Source organism: Anser brachyrhynchus (assembly GCF_964034855.1).
Source record: "Anser brachyrhynchus genome assembly, chromosome: 9".
Taxonomy (NCBI): domain Eukaryota; kingdom Metazoa; phylum Chordata; class Aves; order Anseriformes; family Anatidae; genus Anser; species Anser brachyrhynchus.
The window spans coordinates 20,858,465-20,877,788 of record NC_137703.1 but is presented as its reverse complement, the minus strand read 5'-3'; the positions used below and the strand labels follow the sequence as shown (position 1 = coordinate 20,877,788).

The 19,324-nt window shown below is 37.8% G+C and overlaps 1 protein-coding gene across 4 annotated transcripts in view; it reads right to left on the bottom strand.

Moving 5' to 3' along the window:
• Window positions 1–19,324, bottom strand: part of LOC308199825 (uncharacterized protein) — a 605,136-nt gene that overhangs the window by 417,566 nt on the left and 168,246 nt on the right. For 3 of the 4 annotated variants that reach the window (XR_013954979.1, XR_013954980.1, XR_013954981.1), the window contains one exon: window positions 5,020–5,108. Coding sequence is in view for 1 of the 4 variants with exons in the window: in XM_080604496.1 (XP_080460622.1) it covers window positions 5,016–5,108 (93 nt within the window). In the remaining 3 variants the exon portion in view is untranslated. Of the gene's footprint in view, window positions 1–5,015; window positions 5,109–19,324 lie in introns of all 4 variants that reach the window. The other variant, XM_080604496.1, reaches the window with a different exon arrangement.

The following is a 19,324-nucleotide window of genomic DNA, read 5'->3' as shown; positions in this document are numbered from 1 at the left end:
TCTATTCTGATGGGTACAAACAGTAACTGGTAGAACAACTTTTGTAACCTAATACATCAAAACCAGCAATGGTGTTCAGCATAGGCTTGGCAGCTTTAGTTCAGAAACAGCCTAAGCTGGAAGAAGTACACACCTATAACACACATAATGGCCACTACTGCTCTATGTTGAAATAATTTATGAATACCAAGAGGGCTAGATTCAACAACCAAGGTTCTGGAAAAGGCATGTTAAAATATACTTTATAACTTTCTTAATTCTTTTATTTCTTTAGCCCTGTATACCTTCCTTTGGTCATTTTTCACATATTTTACAAGCCCCGGGCAAACTATCCACATCAAACAGGTAGCTCCTGAACAGAAAAAGGAGTCAAAGAAACACCTGTACACTTGGATAAAGAAAACATTTTCCTGCTACATCATAGGAAAACAAAGCACACACACACAAAAACATCTGTTGAATTTGATATACTTAAAATATGTCACTAACACAGAATTTCTAACTAGCATTTCTCTAGAATGTCTCACAACTCCCATCTCAGAAAGCAGCTTGTTTGATGGAGAAAAAAAAAAAAACATACATTTTAATAGGTGATGGTTAATTCATGACTTTGATAGCAATGGCCTGACCTATGTTGCACAGATAGCAAAGGGATTTTTGAAAACAACTAAACTTAATTATTTTTAATTTACTAAGCACATAAGATAGCAGTAGGATTTTTAAAACTGACAAAATTAACAGCTCTAACAGCTCTCTTAATTATTTTCAACTAAGTAGCCAGCTAAGGTTGTATATTTAGAAGCACATAAAATGAATTAGGCTAATTATTATCCCCTTAATGTTAGTAGGATGCCCCTTCTTAATTCATGTGAGAGCTACTGAAAAACATCACTTCAAATGTTGATTTTCCCTGGCTGACCATGCAGTGGGGAGCTCAGAATGGACCTGGAATAAACGAGTAGAAGAGTTGAGGTGCAAGCCAGTCAGAGAAGCAAATGCAAGCTGCAATGCAGTTAATGCTTCCCTAGAGAAACCACGTTCTTGCGGAGGTTGCTGATAACTACACGGCATTTGTTCAGTGTCTTGGCCTTGCTGCAGAGTTTCTAAACCTAGCATTTTCCTTTGTGGAACCAACAGTATCATTAAGTTTCTTAATGCAGGCATACCATTTGCAGGTTGGGCATTACATTCCATTTTGATCTTTGCATTATTCTTCCCACAGCACATCTCTGGGTAAAATCAATGGGTATTTTTCCCATTAGTAAACGAGTAGGTATTAGGTTGATGAATTATAACATGCATGCAATAGGACAGTTCATGAATTCTACTTTATTAATTGGTCCACAAGCCCAGATATGTGCACAATTATCTTACCCATTGTATATATTTATCAGAAAATATATGTTCTAATACAGTAGTACAATGCCATCTTCCTAAACACACACCTTGACCTATGTGAATATCTCAAGCCAAACCCAGGAGTCCTTCCCTGATGACATACCCTGGCCTTCGTTCATATTCCTACCACCGTCACTCAGAATTTGGGCTGAAGAGAGAATGCAGCAGTGCCCTTCAAAACTCCTTCAGAAGAGCAGGTACATGAGACATACTTGTGAGTAATGAGCAGCACATTGCTTGGGGCAGTGAGCTGCATCTTGTTCACGTGCATCTAGAGGAATTCACAACTTCTAATGAGGTCTTTATTTCTGTTCTCAATTTTATCCCAAGCACATACAGGTCCCTTGAAGAACCAGAGCGAAAGACAGCAATTCAAGGAGAGCTCCTAAGCAGCGGTCACACCATGACCTGTCTGAAGGCTTACCAGTTCATTTCAAAGGGCATAAAGGGGACCTTGATTCTTTGAAGTGCAGCTCCCCATGGTGTTTCTTCCCATAAAGAGCAAAACATATGTCATAAAACTTTATGCTCAAACTTACAGGAATCTGGCTGAGGGCCTGAGAGTGCAAGGAAACTAATTAGTTTAAACCACCCCCTGGCTCCCCTGTTACCTCCCATCCAAACAGTAGTGAACCCAACAGAAGTTAAGACTTCAATGAAAGTACAGCCAGACCACAGGACATCTGTTTTCTTTTACATAGTTTTACACAAAAAAAAAAAAAAGGCCCTAACCAGACTGCACCTTTCTAATATACAGAAATTCATCAGTGCTATACGGGGAGGGAAAAAAAAAAATTATTCCAGTTTCACTCAGGTATTTATACATGACAATATTTATATATATACCTGTATGTACTATTAGAGTACATGCCATATTTCAGCACTGCTTTCCACAATATTCAGCAACATTACAAGCACTCAGGCACTTAACTAGAAGAGAAAAAAGGTCAGAGCAGCAGCAGCTCACAGCCTAGCCAAGGGCAAAAATCAGAGACCTTCTGCTCACAGCAATTGAGGCAGACTTTTACATGCGCATGGGAAGGACACTGTGGTCAGTTATTGCAAAAATAATTGATTTTAACAAGAGATGTTACTGCAACACTATGCTGTAAAATACTATGCTGAGGGTTTACTGATGAATGCAGGCACAAATCCAACAATCTGCCTGCCCAAACTGTGCTATTAAGTTATGATAATGCTGACATTTCCACTGTCTAAGAAAGACAAAGTTAAAGAGATTGACTGTATACCCTCACCTAACTATGTGGCTGTACAGCCTGAAAAATTAAATTCTATTTTCTGTAAGCACAGAACAGGATACTCTGGCTGACAGCGCAGAAGCTATCACCCATGAATGCAGTGGGTCTCCTAACACATCTGACCCAATAGTTACTGGGGTGAGGGGGAAGAGAAGATGGGCTGACCATCCTTCCTATCTTCTTTCCCCAAACCCCTTTCTCTCTTATTTTACACTTTGTGAATGAGCTGGCAGGGCTGTTCTGGTAGCTTCAGAAGCATTTTTACAAACTGAGATATCCACACAAATTAGCTCCTTCCTCTCTTCCAGACAAGCTTGACTCATTTTCCAGCATGGTGGAATGAGATTTCCCCTATGCTGAGATCTCCCAGATGCAGACAGCTAATTACCTAAGTGCTTTGTGGGCTATAAAAGCAGCAGAGAGACCACGTACTATGCCATAACTGGGTCTGTCACTTCTGTCCAGAGGAACCTAGCTGGAAAACAAAGCCTAACGTGTCTCTGTATTAGTCCCACCTTTGCGCATAATCATCCCAACTCCTGAACCCCAAGCACTTTTCTAAACCAAAAAAGAATAAACTGAAGAGACTGTGTTTGAATATGATCAATATCTAGCACAGTCAAACCTTGTCCTGGCTAGCTGCTTTTTGGTGACAGCTACTCTAATCAGAAGAGCCAGGAAACGATGACTAAGAACAGCTGCGAAGAGACCTATGGAAAAAACTGTATCTGCTGTTTTCAACTGCTTTCAGTTCTGGAAAGCTTTCTGTTTTCTCTGGATAGCTGTATCAAATGAAGAAGAGGCCTGGTCTGGTCATGTAACATAGGCACCAATAATACCTCTGTGCATGACTTGATGATCATGAATAAGATCTCACATGATGCTGTTAAATTTCTCAGAACTGAGATCCAGTGGTGCCAGCAATCACCCAGCATAATGTGCAGAGACCTCTGCAGAGATGAGAGCTTTGAGATTGTTTTGGATAGGCACCAAAAAGTAGATCCCATTACACAATTAGAAAATCCAAGCTTGCCTATGCAAATCCGTATTCGTGTATCATATTTGTTTTACACATAGATGGAGTCACGGAAACCCATGTGACCACTTTAATTAGCAAGGGTTATTGACATAAACATTTGTGGGCTCAAGACCTGAGAGCACAAATAACCACATCCTCTCCTACAGCCATTTCTTTTCCTTTTTTTTTTTTTTTTTTTTTGTATTGTTTGGGGGGAAGGAAGAGCAATTTGCAAAGTAATACACTTATTGTGCTGTGATTTGAATTTGCATAATAAAAGCATTTGCTTTTTAGAGCGTATATTAATCCTTAGAAGGGAGAGAAAGTGAATGTTCTAATATAATTCAAGATAGCTAGACATAGTTCCATTATTTTAATTTACATTTTATTGGGTTTTTGCTTTGGTAAAGAAACATGTTATAACTAATCACCGTTCTAATTACTGCCTGATTCTATCTTTTATTACTGCTAAAATTTCTATTAAGGGAATGAAAGAAACTAATAGGATCATTAAAAGATCAATAGGAAATATTGCTTACATAGAAGTTGCATTGTATAAACTTCAACTCAACAGTTATGATCAAAAGAATTCATTGGAAACAGAGAATAACGCATTCATTCCACTTAGGAAAGAACATAAACTGATTTAAAGGCTATCCACAAGAAGAATTCTTATAATTTCATTCCTCTGAGAGCAATAGGAAAACTAAAAACACAACAAAAAATTGATAATCTTTCCATCTCCACACCTCTAATATTCTTTGTATAGAGTCTGGATATCTTTAAAATGTATCATTAAGATCTGGGTTGCACACGACATTCCTGAATATAAGCAACATAGGAACATGACTCGCTTTAAATTGTAGCCTCATGGACAAGGTTCTCATTCTCAAAATGTTGGTCAGGTACACCTCATGGGCTCTCCAGAATATCTACATCCACTTTTTATCTTAGTTTTGGCAGAAAAATAATTATTTCATCTAAAGTCACTGTGCCTGAAGTAGTTCATCCAGCATGAGTGCAATATATAAAATTATCAATACAATCAGTGTCTTTTCACATCTGAGAACACCTAGCTTGAAGTCTTTTCTATCTTTTTTCCTAAAAATGTACAGGTGTAGTGATATAAGTAAAATGGAATTAAAGAAGGATAACTTCTATACTTGTTTTAGTAGTACTTCTGATACTTTTTAAAAACTGTACTGAAAGTACAGTTCACAAAGATGCAGTACCTGCCCAATGACACCAAATAAAGCAAGGAGTGTCAGCTGGGCACAAATGTATGAGTGGTGCAGATGCTCAAAATTAATACCAAGGAATTTCTTTATCTGTTCATAAACTTACCTCTCTCTCTCTCTCTCTCTCTGTATTTTCTGGTTCTCTGGTGAGCTCTGCTATGTCCTCTTTCTTCCAAAATATTTGAAAAAGCAACTCTGTCAAGGATGGAAAAGAACAGAATTCAAAACAAACAACAAAAAAAATAGTGATCAAAATATTTCAGCCCCTGAAAGTCAACCCTTCTCTCCCAGTCATTTGCTGTGATTGCTTCTTTATTTTTCATTCAGGCCAAAATGTCTTCTTGCTGCCCTCCCTTATCTTGATTCAGTAAGAAAAACGTTATAGGAGAAATGTATTTGAGAACTCTGACACCATCCAAACTAGTCAGTCTCATCATAATCATGCCCAAGATTAAAGATTTCAGAGTACACTATGAGGTAGATTTCAAAGCCTTCTTTATAAAAACACCACGAATTATGGCTCACCACATTTCAGCATGGCAATATTTTAAGAGATATTTTATAGCTGTCTGCCTAGGTACCTTTCACCAGCTCAGGCAGTTAACTCAGCAATCGATGGACAGTTGACCTGGTTGCACGTTGGCCATGTCAGAGAGCTGCACTATCTCTGTGGAGATTCAGTTCTGAACAAGGTTTTCGAAGTAAGGCAGAGTGTCACATGAATGTAGCTTGATTTCCATGTAGGTCAACTGAAATCAAAAGGTGCCAGTACAGATGCTGTAGGTTTGTGTAGAGCCAATTTGTAAGTGCCTTCCTGGGAGCCAGAGTATTGGTAAACAGTACAGAAGCACCTGATTGTACCAAAGTAGCTGGAGAGGATATTATATTTGTTCCAGCTGCAGTGGCACCTGCATTTTTAAGCATTCTTATGAGCTAGAATACTGTAAGAATGAGAATAAACTCCAGTGTCCCTACAGGAACCAAAGAGGAGGCAGCAGGGTCTGAACTGAATTTAAGAGCCCCTGATTCTATGCAGTGTTGTGCGGGCAGCCCTGGAGAGCATTCCTGAGAGCCTTCTTCGATGTTTTTTATTCAATCTTTCTCACTATCTATTGTTTCCCAGCTTCCATTACCCCAGGTAATGGAAACCTAGCTACACAGAATTTTCCTTAAAAAAGGAAAACAAACAAAAAATCACAAAGCTACTCAATATACAAATTAGTAGACTGAGAAAGTTCAAGTACTCCATGGGTGAAATGGACTGAGATAGAAACAGCATTGCCAGCAATAGAAATAACAGCCCTTTTGTTTCTGTTACTGAGAGTACTGGCATTTTCTGCTGTTTTTATTTAAAGAGACAGTATTACATGGATGCTGAAAGCCTGTACTCATAGTTTACGAAAATACAACCAAATGGGGGGTGATATTCAACATAAAACTTGATTTCAAGTGGGTAAAAATTGATATGAGATGAGAATTAATTTTCTCAAATAGATTGCTGTTATTGTTATTATTTTTTTTAATTTTTATTTGCTTATTTATTTTTTATTATATATGTATATTTGTTATATAAATGGCTTCTTCCTGTTTCAAACAAATAGCCATGAAAACAGAGGTCTTCCTGCTCAAAGTAGAAACAATTATTTAAGTCAAAGACCTCCAGTATTCTCAAAAATATACTTTATATGGCCTAGTAAACAAGCAATAATGCATATTTCAGATAAGCAAGTCATATTCATGCAGAAGTGGCACAGCAGACAAATCCTAAATCATCACATCCTCAAAAGCAAATAACAATAAAACTTGTAAGACCACACAGAAAGTGAAAGAAGATATTCAGGTCACAAACCTACCTGACTGAAAGCTTAGAGTGAGTGAAAAATGGAGAAAGCATTTGATTATTTTTTTTTTGTCTCCCTTTTTAAAATAAGGTAAAAATATTCCAAAATGCAGTACATATGCAGCATTGGGATATATGGAATTGTGTGCTTTTTCACGTGAAAAAAATTGCCTGCATGAACACTGTAATGATGTAGATGCTTTTGTCTACACTGAGTGTTGTCGTCTTTTAAAAAAATAATTGTGAGCATTTACTGAATTTCAGGTAAATTTCTATTTGAATTTAAAAAAAGATTGTTGTGTTCTTTCCTGAATGATTCCATTTCCTGAATGCCACATGACTGATGATCAGCAAAGCAATACTCAAAATTATATTTTGCAGTAAACTATGCTTTTCAGAAGTCAAAGGGATAGTTTTCACAAAGCTGTGATTGGAATCATCCTTTATACATTTTTACACCATGGTCCTTCCTCTTGTAGCATATTGCAGATTATCACGCACACTCATGCAAAATACAGAGTCATTTAAAAGAAATCAGCCACAAGTAACCTGGATCCTGTAAAAAAATTCATTGGAAAACTGATTAGTTTGAAAACAAAGACAAGAGAACTTTAACAGTGTCAGAGCATCTCTTTTGGCCAACCACAATGCTTGAAAACTGAAACAAAGTGCTGTCATTTAAAATTTATGCAATTTGCTTACCCTGTGCTCCAAAGGGACCTTATACAGTTAAAACTACATGCTGAAGAGAATACAGTGGGACATATTTTACAGCTGTAAGACTTTTCATCAAAGGAAAATAATATAAGTATAATCCATGCTTGGCAATAAGGCATCAGCAGGTGTGAACGCAATTCAGCAAAGACTACCCTGAAATCATTTGTCTCTGGGGTTATGCTTACTCTTTCCCTGCAGAATCTGCTCCTTGCGACACTGCCCCCTGTTGATAAGAACGGAGCGAATGATTGGCTTCTGTACGCAACTCTGACACATCTGTTTTCTTCTTTTGTCGCTGTACTTTTTTCCTTTTCAGGATTCACTTGCCTGGAACTAAGCCAAGATCTGATATCAATCAAACCAGTGAACTAATTTATCCCAATAAAAGTTATTAAGATTTTTGGCGGTGAGAGTAAGGCAACACCCTACTCTACTTTTACAGTGATCTCATCTGCTAATATTTTACCATTGTATAAATAGTACTTCACTGATTTTTCTAGTAACAAAAAGTATATATGTGTGTCACATGAACAGTTAAAATGATGACAACTGAACTTCAGGCTCATTGCATTTCCTGGCATTTGCAGGATCACCTTGCCATACTCTTAATAGTTACAAATAACATACCGACAGTACTGCTTTATGACCAGAAGCTAAAGATTTCTTGACCATCTGCTTTCAGCTTTTCTACTGTTAGCTGTTACCTCTGCTCTTGCTTTCTGTTTCACATCTGGATTATTAAGGGATTTCCCCTGATGTACTGATTTCATGCTCTGCCTATCAGTTTGCCCTCTTGCCTGATCCTACCATATGCCATGTTCAGTAGCAAAAGTCCACAGGTACAAACAATGCGCCAACACTTTACTGGCATAAACTGGCACCCATTATAGAAGTTGGCCTAAAGGAGGAAGCCAGTAATATTTCACTTCAGGCTGTGTTTAAATTTCTGCAATAAAAAAGCTATATAAGGAGATACTGAGATTAGAATTGGGCATGACATTGTCCAAGATTCATCTGTCACAATGTAAGCCACATCAGTTTTCATTTCTGGGAGATGCTCATGCTTGAGCAGGTAATTTTAAAATGCTTTTGTGTGTGTGTGTGTGTTTTGATTTGTTTGTTTAAGTGTATGTGAATTGCAGAGACAATATTTTTAAAAGAAAACGTTTCACAAGAGCGAATAATATATTTTAACTACACACATTTTGCATGCAGAGCCCAAATGTTTTACATGGTTTCAATGATCTGCACTGTAACAGCTTAAACAAAGACGATCACATGGGCTTAATAAAGTCAGCGGTAATAAAAAATAAAAGCTTTACTTTAAGAGGAAAATATTTATATTGGAAGGAATAATTATATAGTATTTTCATCCCCAAAAGTGGTTTTTAAGTGTCATCTGGTGGTTTGCTCAAAAGCCCGAGAGCCAGAATTGAATTTCTTCTCCCCACTGCCACCAACTTGCTGTGTGGCCTTGGAGCAATCACTTATTGCCGGATTCTCAGCAATGCCAGGCACCCATCCCAGTACTGCTGAAAAATCAGACCATCAGTCTCCTTGGGCCTCATTTTCTCCACCTGTAAAATTAGTTTAGTTACTCTATTTTGCAGGGCTGTCAGGAGCATTAATGGGTATTTGTAAGACGTCTGGAGAACCTCAGATAAGAGAGTGCTACAGTAACCTGGCTTTATTTATTGAACTGTAAGATACTTCCCATGCCAAAGAACTGGAGTTACTCCCTGAGGTGAAGCAGAGCTGCCCTTAAAGCATAAAAACTGGGAAATGGGATAAAAGCTAAGGAATAGTGTTTCCCAGCTCTTATTAGCGATGACTATGCCGTACCAGCCATATTGCAATAGCTCCTGAGAGCCGCTGCAGGAAGCAGGAACAAAGGGTAACCCCTTGCTCCCTTCCTCTCATTTGCCATCTCCAGCCTCCATCACTCTTGGTCACTACAGAACAGCAGCACTGAGTCTGGCAGCTGCTGTTCTGCAACCACTTCATATTACTCTTAACAAAAAACACCTTGTTGGTTTCCTTGGTGTTCCTCAGGCCAACCCACGGAGCCGCCACATTCTCTGTATTTAGCATTTGCAACCACTTGGGAAGCTGGCCTATCTCTTTACCATCTGAATATGAAACACCTGACTGGACACAGGTAAGAAGGCTCTAAATGCTGTTATAATATTAATAAATTCAGTAGGTGAAGTCCTTCTCAGCAAGACCCCCTTCCTCCCTGCCTTGCAGCAGGAGCTCAGGTTCCACTGTAGTAATTCACACTTGTCCCAACCCAGGAAACAAGCTGCAGAAATGGGGAGTGGACCTCTTCCCACTCTTGACAAAACAAAAGAGGAAACACACAAGCACATCAAAGCTGAGAGCAGAAACAGCAAACTTAATACCTGCCATTTCCACTACAGGTCTGCCAGAGATGAGATTATCTGCTGAGGAACACGGTACATTGGAGTTTTGTTTCTTCAGGACCTCACAAAGAAACACAGAGTTCTCCAGAAAAAAATAAAAAAAAAAAAAAGAAGAAAAAAAAAGTTTTCAAAAAGACTGTCATACCCTAGGAAGAAGCTAGAGCTAACTGTCCAGTATGGACTCCTCCAAGAACCCCTGCTCTATGGATATGGCAGACTGGGAAAAGGACTACATAAGGAAGTTAAATGCAAACTAATTAAAATGCAAATTGCACACAAGGGCTGCTAGAATGCACTGGATCATTTTTCACTGTCGTCACTATAGCAGAGCCAGAGAACTTCAAAGGCTTCATACTGGATTCTGCAAGACATGTAGGAATTAGGTTCCAAAACCACCTCTCCTAAATCCTCTATTCTCAGGCAGATTTGGTATGCAGTTACAGTCTGCATAGCCAAGTCCTTATGCAGTACGGAAACATCTACTAGAATCGCTCTCTTCTCCTGCTCTTCCTCCAGGCATAGAAAGGCAACTGATTTGTTGAAGCCTATTCAATCTACTTCCAACCACCATTTTTTTCCAAGTTTTAATTCCCTTTTTCCTGTTCCCTAAGGTTCAAGCACTTCATTCCCATGTCCAAAGCACCTAACCTTTTATCCTGAGCTTTTACTAAATTTTCAGTTCTTGGTAACTACCCAAGTTAACTTCCTCCTTGCCCTGAGCAGCTGATAAATCCTCTCTCACCCAGCCTCTCAACTTTGCAGTCTGTTTATTTTACTTGACAGCAAAACCTTCTGAGTTTAACTTCTAGTGCCCAACCTATATATCTAGAGACGTTTGGAGTAGAGAATTGGTTTCTACAGCAGTTACGGAGGTTATTCAATCTTTTTCATGACAGTTTAATAGTCATATACACACCTCTGTATTATTCTGATATCTCTAAGCTCATGATTCCTCCAAAAGAACTGACATGTTACATAGCCCAATTATTTAGCACAAGATCTTTTGTATACCAGAAAACGTATTTGAAACCACAGTGACTTGAGATGACTTTAATAAAAGGGATACTCAAGGCTTATGTGGCTTTGATCTTCATTTTCAGTGAGGCCCTTATGGAGCTCTCAAAGAGTAACATGAGAGTACATGGAATATAGATGTGTCTTATGCTCAGTTTAAGGAGCCCTTACACAAATGAGAGGAGTTTCTCTGCCTGGTTAAAAAAAAAAAAAAAGGAAGTTGAACAACTTACCACATTGTGACAAGGTGGAAGAGTAGTCTTTTCTCCAAAGATTTATGAAAGGTCTACTGTACTGTTTCACCAGCACCTCCCAGCAAGTCAGTGAAATTGCTGTAGACATATGCTCATCTTTCAGTATACAGCATCAAATATACATCGCCCTCAGAAGTTATTTGTCTTATAAACCTCATATGCTACTTTTCCCCCATATAATTTCATTCTATTATCCTTTAGAGAAGGTAACTTGAAAATGCCTTTTGCTGGATATTCTCAGAAATTTACAACATTTTGTTATTTGCTGTTATGCTTGTTTCAGTTTGATGGATGGTATTGATATGCTCAAGAATATCAGCAATGAAAGAGTCAGTGTGATAGGTAGAATCAACAAAAGCTTTAAAATGTAGTATTTCTCAAAGACAAAGCATGTAGTTTAATGTATACACAAAAATGTCCATCACACAGTGTGTACACTGACAAACAGGCTTGATCTTTGAGAGGTGCCACATCTTGGAGAGGTGCCACACACTATAATTTCTAATAGCCATCAATAAAAGGTCATTTACATTTTTACAGGATCATTTATACATACAATGTAAAATATCCATGTATTTGTATACAAGCTACAACTCACTGTATGCAATCTGTTACTGGATAGTAACTTCAGAAAGAGAGTAATTTCTCTTTCATAACTCAGCTTTCTTGGGAACCTTGCCTAAAGAACGCAAATTAACAATGATGTCATTATTCTTAAAAATATATTTTCACAGACAATCATTTTGATGATAAATCCTGAAATCCCAGAGAACAGTACTACCTGTGCACTTGAAATTTCACTGTGATCTTCTAACCTCACTTCACTCCCAAATGATCATAACATCACTTCTAGGAATTTCCTGTTCCCATGGGCTGATTATTCATCCCTTAGCAGTGCTCAGAGTATGATGGCACAATTTGGTTAACATTCATTCATCTGAGTGTTGTATTATTTCCACGGCCATGCATTGGTTCAGCTTGTGAACCAAACTGGGCTGCAGTGGATTTTTTGTTTGTTTTGTTTTGTTTTTTTAAGAGGCTCAGCCACCATCTCCTCTCTCTGCTTCTTGAATTCACACTTGTGAGTATACAACCTCACACAGCACCTCCTGGTGAAGAATGAGACCATTTTGTTTGAAGACAGTAGAAATGCTGTGACTTCTCAGCTACAAAGTGGAATTTTCTTGTGAAATTAATTTCACTTTGTTCCTTCCTGCTCTAAAGACACAGGTGAAGGGCTGGCTTCTTTCTTCATTCCAGCTTTATTTACACCACTTGGCTGTGGATAAAATGATACTAGCTCAATATAGAAGAGAACAAAGCCCTCCTCCTGACCACAAAGATGGTCAAAAATTGTACTTCCTTGTCTCTCTTTGAAGCATAATTCAGTTGATGTGTTAATTTCAGGAAGGTCATACTTAAACTTATTTTGTTGAACAGCTCAATGCCCAGCTGGGAGGTGCAAGGCTATGATCACTGTAGCAACTATACAACAGATGAGTTTCAAGCACTGCCCATTAGGCTTTATGGATTCCTGCAAAGTGAGCTTTAAAAAAAAAAAATAACAAGCAAAGCAATTAAAAGACCCACACTACCATTTTAGCTTTCACAATCCGTTATATGATCCTCATTTTGGAGAGCTAGGGGAGAATAAAAACTCAGCCTTTTAGACCTTAGAAACAGGTGAGTGCATTAGACAGCTGGGCCCGTGAATCACACTATCCCTCTATTTTTGCTAATGGCTCTGCTCAGTCTCAAACACCAGCAGGGAACAGAAATTACCTCTGAAGGGTACAAATTCGAACTTTTGCTGACACCCACAAACACTGGACACTGACAAGCAGTTAACACGGTTCTTTTACACCCTGCTTAATAGCTGTGACTTTCAAAATATGACATATCAGTGAAGAATAGTTAGGAGCAAAAAAATAAAATAAAAAAGGAAGCTCTGATTTGTTTATTTTGGAAGCTAAAATTCTTAGAACATGTGTTGTTTGAGAATTTTTCAAAACTGACTCAGGGATCCTGATCTCCCTTTGTAAGTGGCCCCAGATTTGTAATTGCTGGGGTTACACAAACAGAATTTCTGATCTGGCTGTGCGTGCTGGAACTGCACGTATATGAAAGTATGTAAGGATAAAATACTGTCTTATTATACCTTATGATGTATCATTGATACTTCTAATGAAACCCATGTGTACTTTTTGTGTAACTTTCAGTACTGATAAGGTCTTTTAATTTTTCAAACTATAATTAAGAACATAGGAAGGCACCAATGAAGTTAAAACATGAGCATACCACCTAGAAAAAGAAAACCTCACTCAGTGTTTGCCAATCAAACTGAAGTAATACCAAATCTATGTGTGTGATTTCAGAAATATCAATGTAGTGCTAAAGTTGATGCTGCTTTGACAGTCTGATTATGTATATTGAAACACATACATATGACAGTGTTTAAGAATAGTTGCATTCCTCTAGTCATTGCCAATAGGACTGCATGTTTTGCCTTTTGTTTAACTTCATTCTAGAAGAGAAAGGTCTGCAAGTAACAGCTCTGTATTTTTCCTCTTTAATCTGTTACCCTGATCTTGTATCAACACACCCCTAAAATCTTTAATTATAATGGTGCTCTGGTAATGATATCTGGGTTTTGGTTTCTTTATGTCTTTATGTATGCTAAGAAAGTTAAATCAGAGTTCCTGCTACTCAGGCAAGAACTGAGCAAGATATCAACGGAAGCATTGCTAGACTGTTGTGCTAGAACTCATGAGATTCTTGAAACAAAAATGGTCCAATGCAATCAACAGAAGAGGAGCATTTTGTGGGGTGAGAGTCTGATTTACTTCTGAATGCTATTCTTCCTCCATCTCCCACCATATGGCCTCCCTCACCCACATGCCTGCTGCATATACACCACTTTTCCTAAATGAGGCTTGGGTCCCTCATGAGCTGCCTGTTCCATCAGCTGCCTGTTTAGGGGATTTGGAGGTCACATCCTTGCCATTAAATTCACTTTTTATTCCCCAATACCTACACAATTTTAAAGCAGTGGTCAGTAAGATATCTTGCTGATGCACTGAGAACTATCTTTGTTCCCAATAACACTGTGATGCAGCCGAAACTATTCAGATTTTTTTTCCTACAAGATGTACATACCACATTTGGGATTTAACAAAACGTGGCACACACAAGAGGTGTTTCATGACCAACCCAAACATTCACAGAACCTCCGTGCCAACACAATCAATTTAACATTATTACTGATTGTCATAGTGAACAGATTACTTGGGATCACACTTAGAGCTATAGAAAGGAGTCCTATACCATTACCATCATGAGTCCTATGCATAAGGAGTGTAACAATGGAGCAATATCATCTATACAAAACATGTATCTACTCCTATGTCATTGTGTATTCATGCATACCGAAAGGAAATGAATTCACCACAGATATAAGGAGGTGCAGGTATCTTTACTCAAGCAGTGGATTACGCACCATGTGAAGGATTATACAGATATGTAAGGCAAAAATTGCATTGCTAATTTTAACTTATTCCTGCTGTCGCTGAAAAAACAGGAGCTGTTTCAAGACGATTTGGCCTGAACTTTGTTGTAAGTGGTCTTAGACTTTTTTAAAGGAATAATTGAGTCATCTACAAAAGGAGAGAGAAAAAAAAATCTCATCACAGAAAGCTGTACTGTGAATCTAGTGTCAGTAAACAGCATACAGCTGCAGAGTAAGACTGCCATACATTGCTTCTTTGAGTCAGCCAGCAGTGTATGCTAAATGCATACTGATTTAGGGCCTGATCCTTAAAAGTACTGTACAAATTCAGCTGCCAGATTTTAATTTGTAGACAATATAGAGAATGCCTGGGTGAACCAACCAGTTAAAAGGCAGAACTAAATGACAATTTAGAGTCCATAGGTAAAAGAATAGACAAAATTAATATAAAGTGCAAGAGCCAGTTCTAAATTCAATAGGATTCTTCTGACTTCAGTGACCTTTGCAATGAGCCTTAAGACCACAAGTTATTAAAATACAGAACTTAAGTAATTCTGCTTTCTTAATAATTTGATCTGCTTTATTCTTTCTATTTCTAGATAATGAGTGAATGAAGTGACAGAATTCCCATTACTCTGCCATTAAAAGGAAATCTAATCCATATATATATTATTATTTTGCTAAAGATGTAAGGGTGTAAAAATGTAATTTCCTATGCCACTTCTGTTGGTCTAAATGTTTCCCTTACTTTCCAGACTGTTGGTCAAGCAATGATTTCTATGCTTTTCTCTGTGATATTCAACTCTTTCATGAATTACCATGTGCTTATGTAGGAACATCAGAAAACTAAGAGAACTGGTATTGGGTTTAGTTACACCTTGATTCATCCGGGTACACCTAGACTTGTACTGAAACAGGGTTTGCATGTAACAACTATCATTAAGGAAAATCATTTCCTCATTTGTATGCTATTTTTTTCCAACCTGCAAGCATATCATGCATACATGTATATTTCATCTATAAAATGTACTGAAAGAGATTCTCAACTATTCTAACTTTGAGAAGGATACATTGGATATCATTGTAGTAGTTTCTACACGTCTGTTTCTTCTTCTACTCTTTCTGTAGCCAATATTTTCTCTGGGCCCAGACACTATCTCACACTATATATCTACCACACTGGAACTGCGATGTCAATTGTAGATGAATAGATGTTGATGTAATAAAATAACAGTAATGTAATAAAATAAGAATAAAGGCTGCTGATTCACATTGCTGATTCAATTTGTAAATATAGGATCCAATTAATCCTGACCCAGTGACATTTCAGGGAGATTCTGTGCACTGTAGATTTAGTTTCAACAACATCTACTTCCACATTACAAATATAAAAGTGACGGACACTCATTTATCACAGTGATAGGCATCGTATAAACACTTATTCATAGCAGAATGGAATGACTCAGGATTGGGACCAGGAAATGAATTACCTTCAGTTATTAAAGTGTGCGGTAGTAAAAAGAACCCAGAGAAACATTACGACTCACCGGGAAAAGCCTTACATCTGGGAGGACTGATACACTGGAGTTGTTTCATACCATCATCAAATCAGAGAATCATAGAACTGTTTGGGTCTTTAAGGTCCCTTCCAACCATTTATCTGTAGCTCCAACCCCTTGCCATGGGCAGGGACACCTCCCACCAGACCAGGTTGCCCAAAGCCCCATCCAGCCTGGCTTTAAACACTTCCAGGGATGGGGCATCCACAAGAATTACCAGGAGCATCTCTTCCCATCTAGTCCCTTCAAATATGACAAAGATGTAATAATACCTAAAAGATTCACTATGAAGAGGCACACTCAGTATTGAAATAGTTTAAGTTATCATAGGATCATTAAGATTGAAAAAGACTTTCAAGATCACCAGGTCCAACCATCACCCTACTACCAATGTCACCCACTAAACCACATCCCTAAGCACCAGGTCAAAAAGAGGGATCTCTTGCTTGTACAAGAAAGGCCTTTTCCAAAAACATTAATTGTACTGTTATACCCAAAATAACCGTTTCTATTTGAAGAAGATGGCAACACAATGCCCTCATGCCAAAACTCCACTTTTGATACCTCTGCAGCATTTGCAGGGAACCCACATAATGGCTGATGTTCAAGCCTCAACATCTGCTTGAACTTTTGATCCTGTATTCTGACAGTTGCTAGCAAGACCAACTACTTCTACTTTTAGAAATAGGTTCACTGGTTTTAAAACAATTATAAAAATATGAGTGATCAAAGATGGACATCTTTAAAACAGAAATTTCTTAAGCAAATAGACAGTTGTTTCAGACTGAAGAATTCAAAGCTTTGTAAACCTTATATGCACCAAGGAAAAGCCCAGGAAGTTAGATACATATTCTGTTCATCACATATATTTGTATTAACATATATTTCTAAGAAGTATAGTAGGCAATATGAATTTTACTAATAGAAACAACAAATAATAAAAAAAAAATGGAGAGAGATGGCTATGCATCACTGACACATAATTTAATGATATGATGGATTGCTGTCTTTCGTGGGAATTTCAAGACTTTTTCAGCAGTAAAGTAATGTAGTTGGTAAACATAATATATTTCATGAATCAGAATTTGATGGACTAATCCACATGGATTTATAAATCACATCAGGATTTTCCCTCCCAAGCAGAGCTCATTTCTTTACCTTTTTTTTTTTTTTTTTTTCCACGGATTCTGAAACAAAACGTTATGAGCTTGCATCTCCAAATGATGTGTTAACCCTCCAGGGTTTTTCCAGAAAGTACTGCAAGATCACAAGAGCAGAGTGTGCAGGCCAGAGGAACTTGGCAAGCTCTCTCATGAGGCTATGGAGACTGGAGCAAGTGCAAATATTAATGGAGTTCACATACCCTTAAAGAATGTTCAGTCAGAAGTTCATCTACAGCTGAAAATCAGAACTCAAGAAAAAGCAGTGAAGCCATCACCAGCAACAAGATCCTTATATATTTGTAATAATAATAATAATAATAATAATAACAATAATAATAATTCTCTGTTTCATATAAAGGAGGATTTTTTTTTCAATATTTTTTCTGTAGGAGAAAAACAAAATGCAGTTCATTTACTTTGTACTCTGCCAAACAGAGCTATGCTGAAATATGTCACGTGGAGCACCAGCCTTCTTCTATTTATTTATCACTGGGGAAAAAAAAATAAAATCACGTTCACATACGTTGAAGATAGACAAGGACACGTGACAGGAGATCTTCTGTGCCAGTACCACTGGGAGACACTCTCAGGCCAGGGATGAAGGAGACAGAGCCAGGCAGAAATGAGAATTTCCTAGACCGTTATTTGTTAGAGTGTTTTAGTGACATGGCAGTTTAGTAATTCAGCAGGACTGACAGAAGACTTAACTAAGCTTTCTCTCTCTCACACACTCTCTCTCTAGTTCTAGTCTTCATTTATTCATTTTAATACTGACAAGAAAAGGATCAGCAATCCTGAATTTCCTGGTGCTTTTTACAGAATCCTGACTGAAACCGACAGTCCGGGCTACCCCATTTAACCCCAAGAGGATTTGCAACCGTTTTGTGAAACTTTTTGAAGTCTGTGTCAAAAGTTCTCAGGAACTCTGTCAAACTGCATTCCTTAAAGAACAAAAGCAGTGCGATATTTCACACATATTCATTATTTACCTTTAGAAATCTCAAAGGCTGACTTCTACATTCTTAAAGTATTTTAACTCTATCTTACTGACCACACTGACTACAGGATTTGAGGCAAGCAACACCAGCTTTCTGTGAAAATTCAGCTCTACTGTATATTAAAGGAAACAGCACAGAACTTAGAAGTATATATGGCTATAATCACTGCAGAGAAAAGAATCAAATATCTTTAAAAATGGAATATGGTAGCTTTCCTAGACAAACTCAGTGAGACTGAATTTTAGAAGCTCCACGCACCTCTATACCTCGATAAAGGTTGTTTTAAAATATTAGGTCCTGAAGACATAAAGCCAATTTTACTCAATTTAATACAGGTATTTTTTAAATTCCAGCCAAATAATGACCATCACTAGGAATCAGTGGGAATTTTAAGGCATCTTTATTAGCAGCTATTCATACATGTACTCTGCTATAAATCTCCTTCCTATTCTCCCATAAGCATCAAGTTTTGAACACTTTCTCATATGAAATGGTATTAAGAACAATAGAAGTGGAAATGAGGACATTAAGCTCATACATTTCAGGTGAGGAAGAGAGGGTGGAGACTGGCAGCAAACCAAAAGCCACCCAGTGGTAAATCCAGGCTTAATATTCAAAGCAAGTTTTCACTAGCATCATTTAATTTAAATTTGAATCCTTTTTAATTACAGGAGAATTTCCTTGAGACTTCTTACATGGCTCTATTTTTAGAGTGAATATCAGCCATTGTGGCAAACAGTTTTGCATTCTTGAAGTGGTGTCATGAGGATGTGCATATCTCCAAGACATGGGTTACAATGCAGACAGTAGCTTGGGGAAATCCTGCTGTTATTCTGAATGTCCTCAAGCTCTGATCCCTTCCTCCTTTTAGGCCCTAAACAACCAGTCCTGCTCTGTTCACCTGATCACAAAACAAGTACCTCCTAAACAAGAAAAAA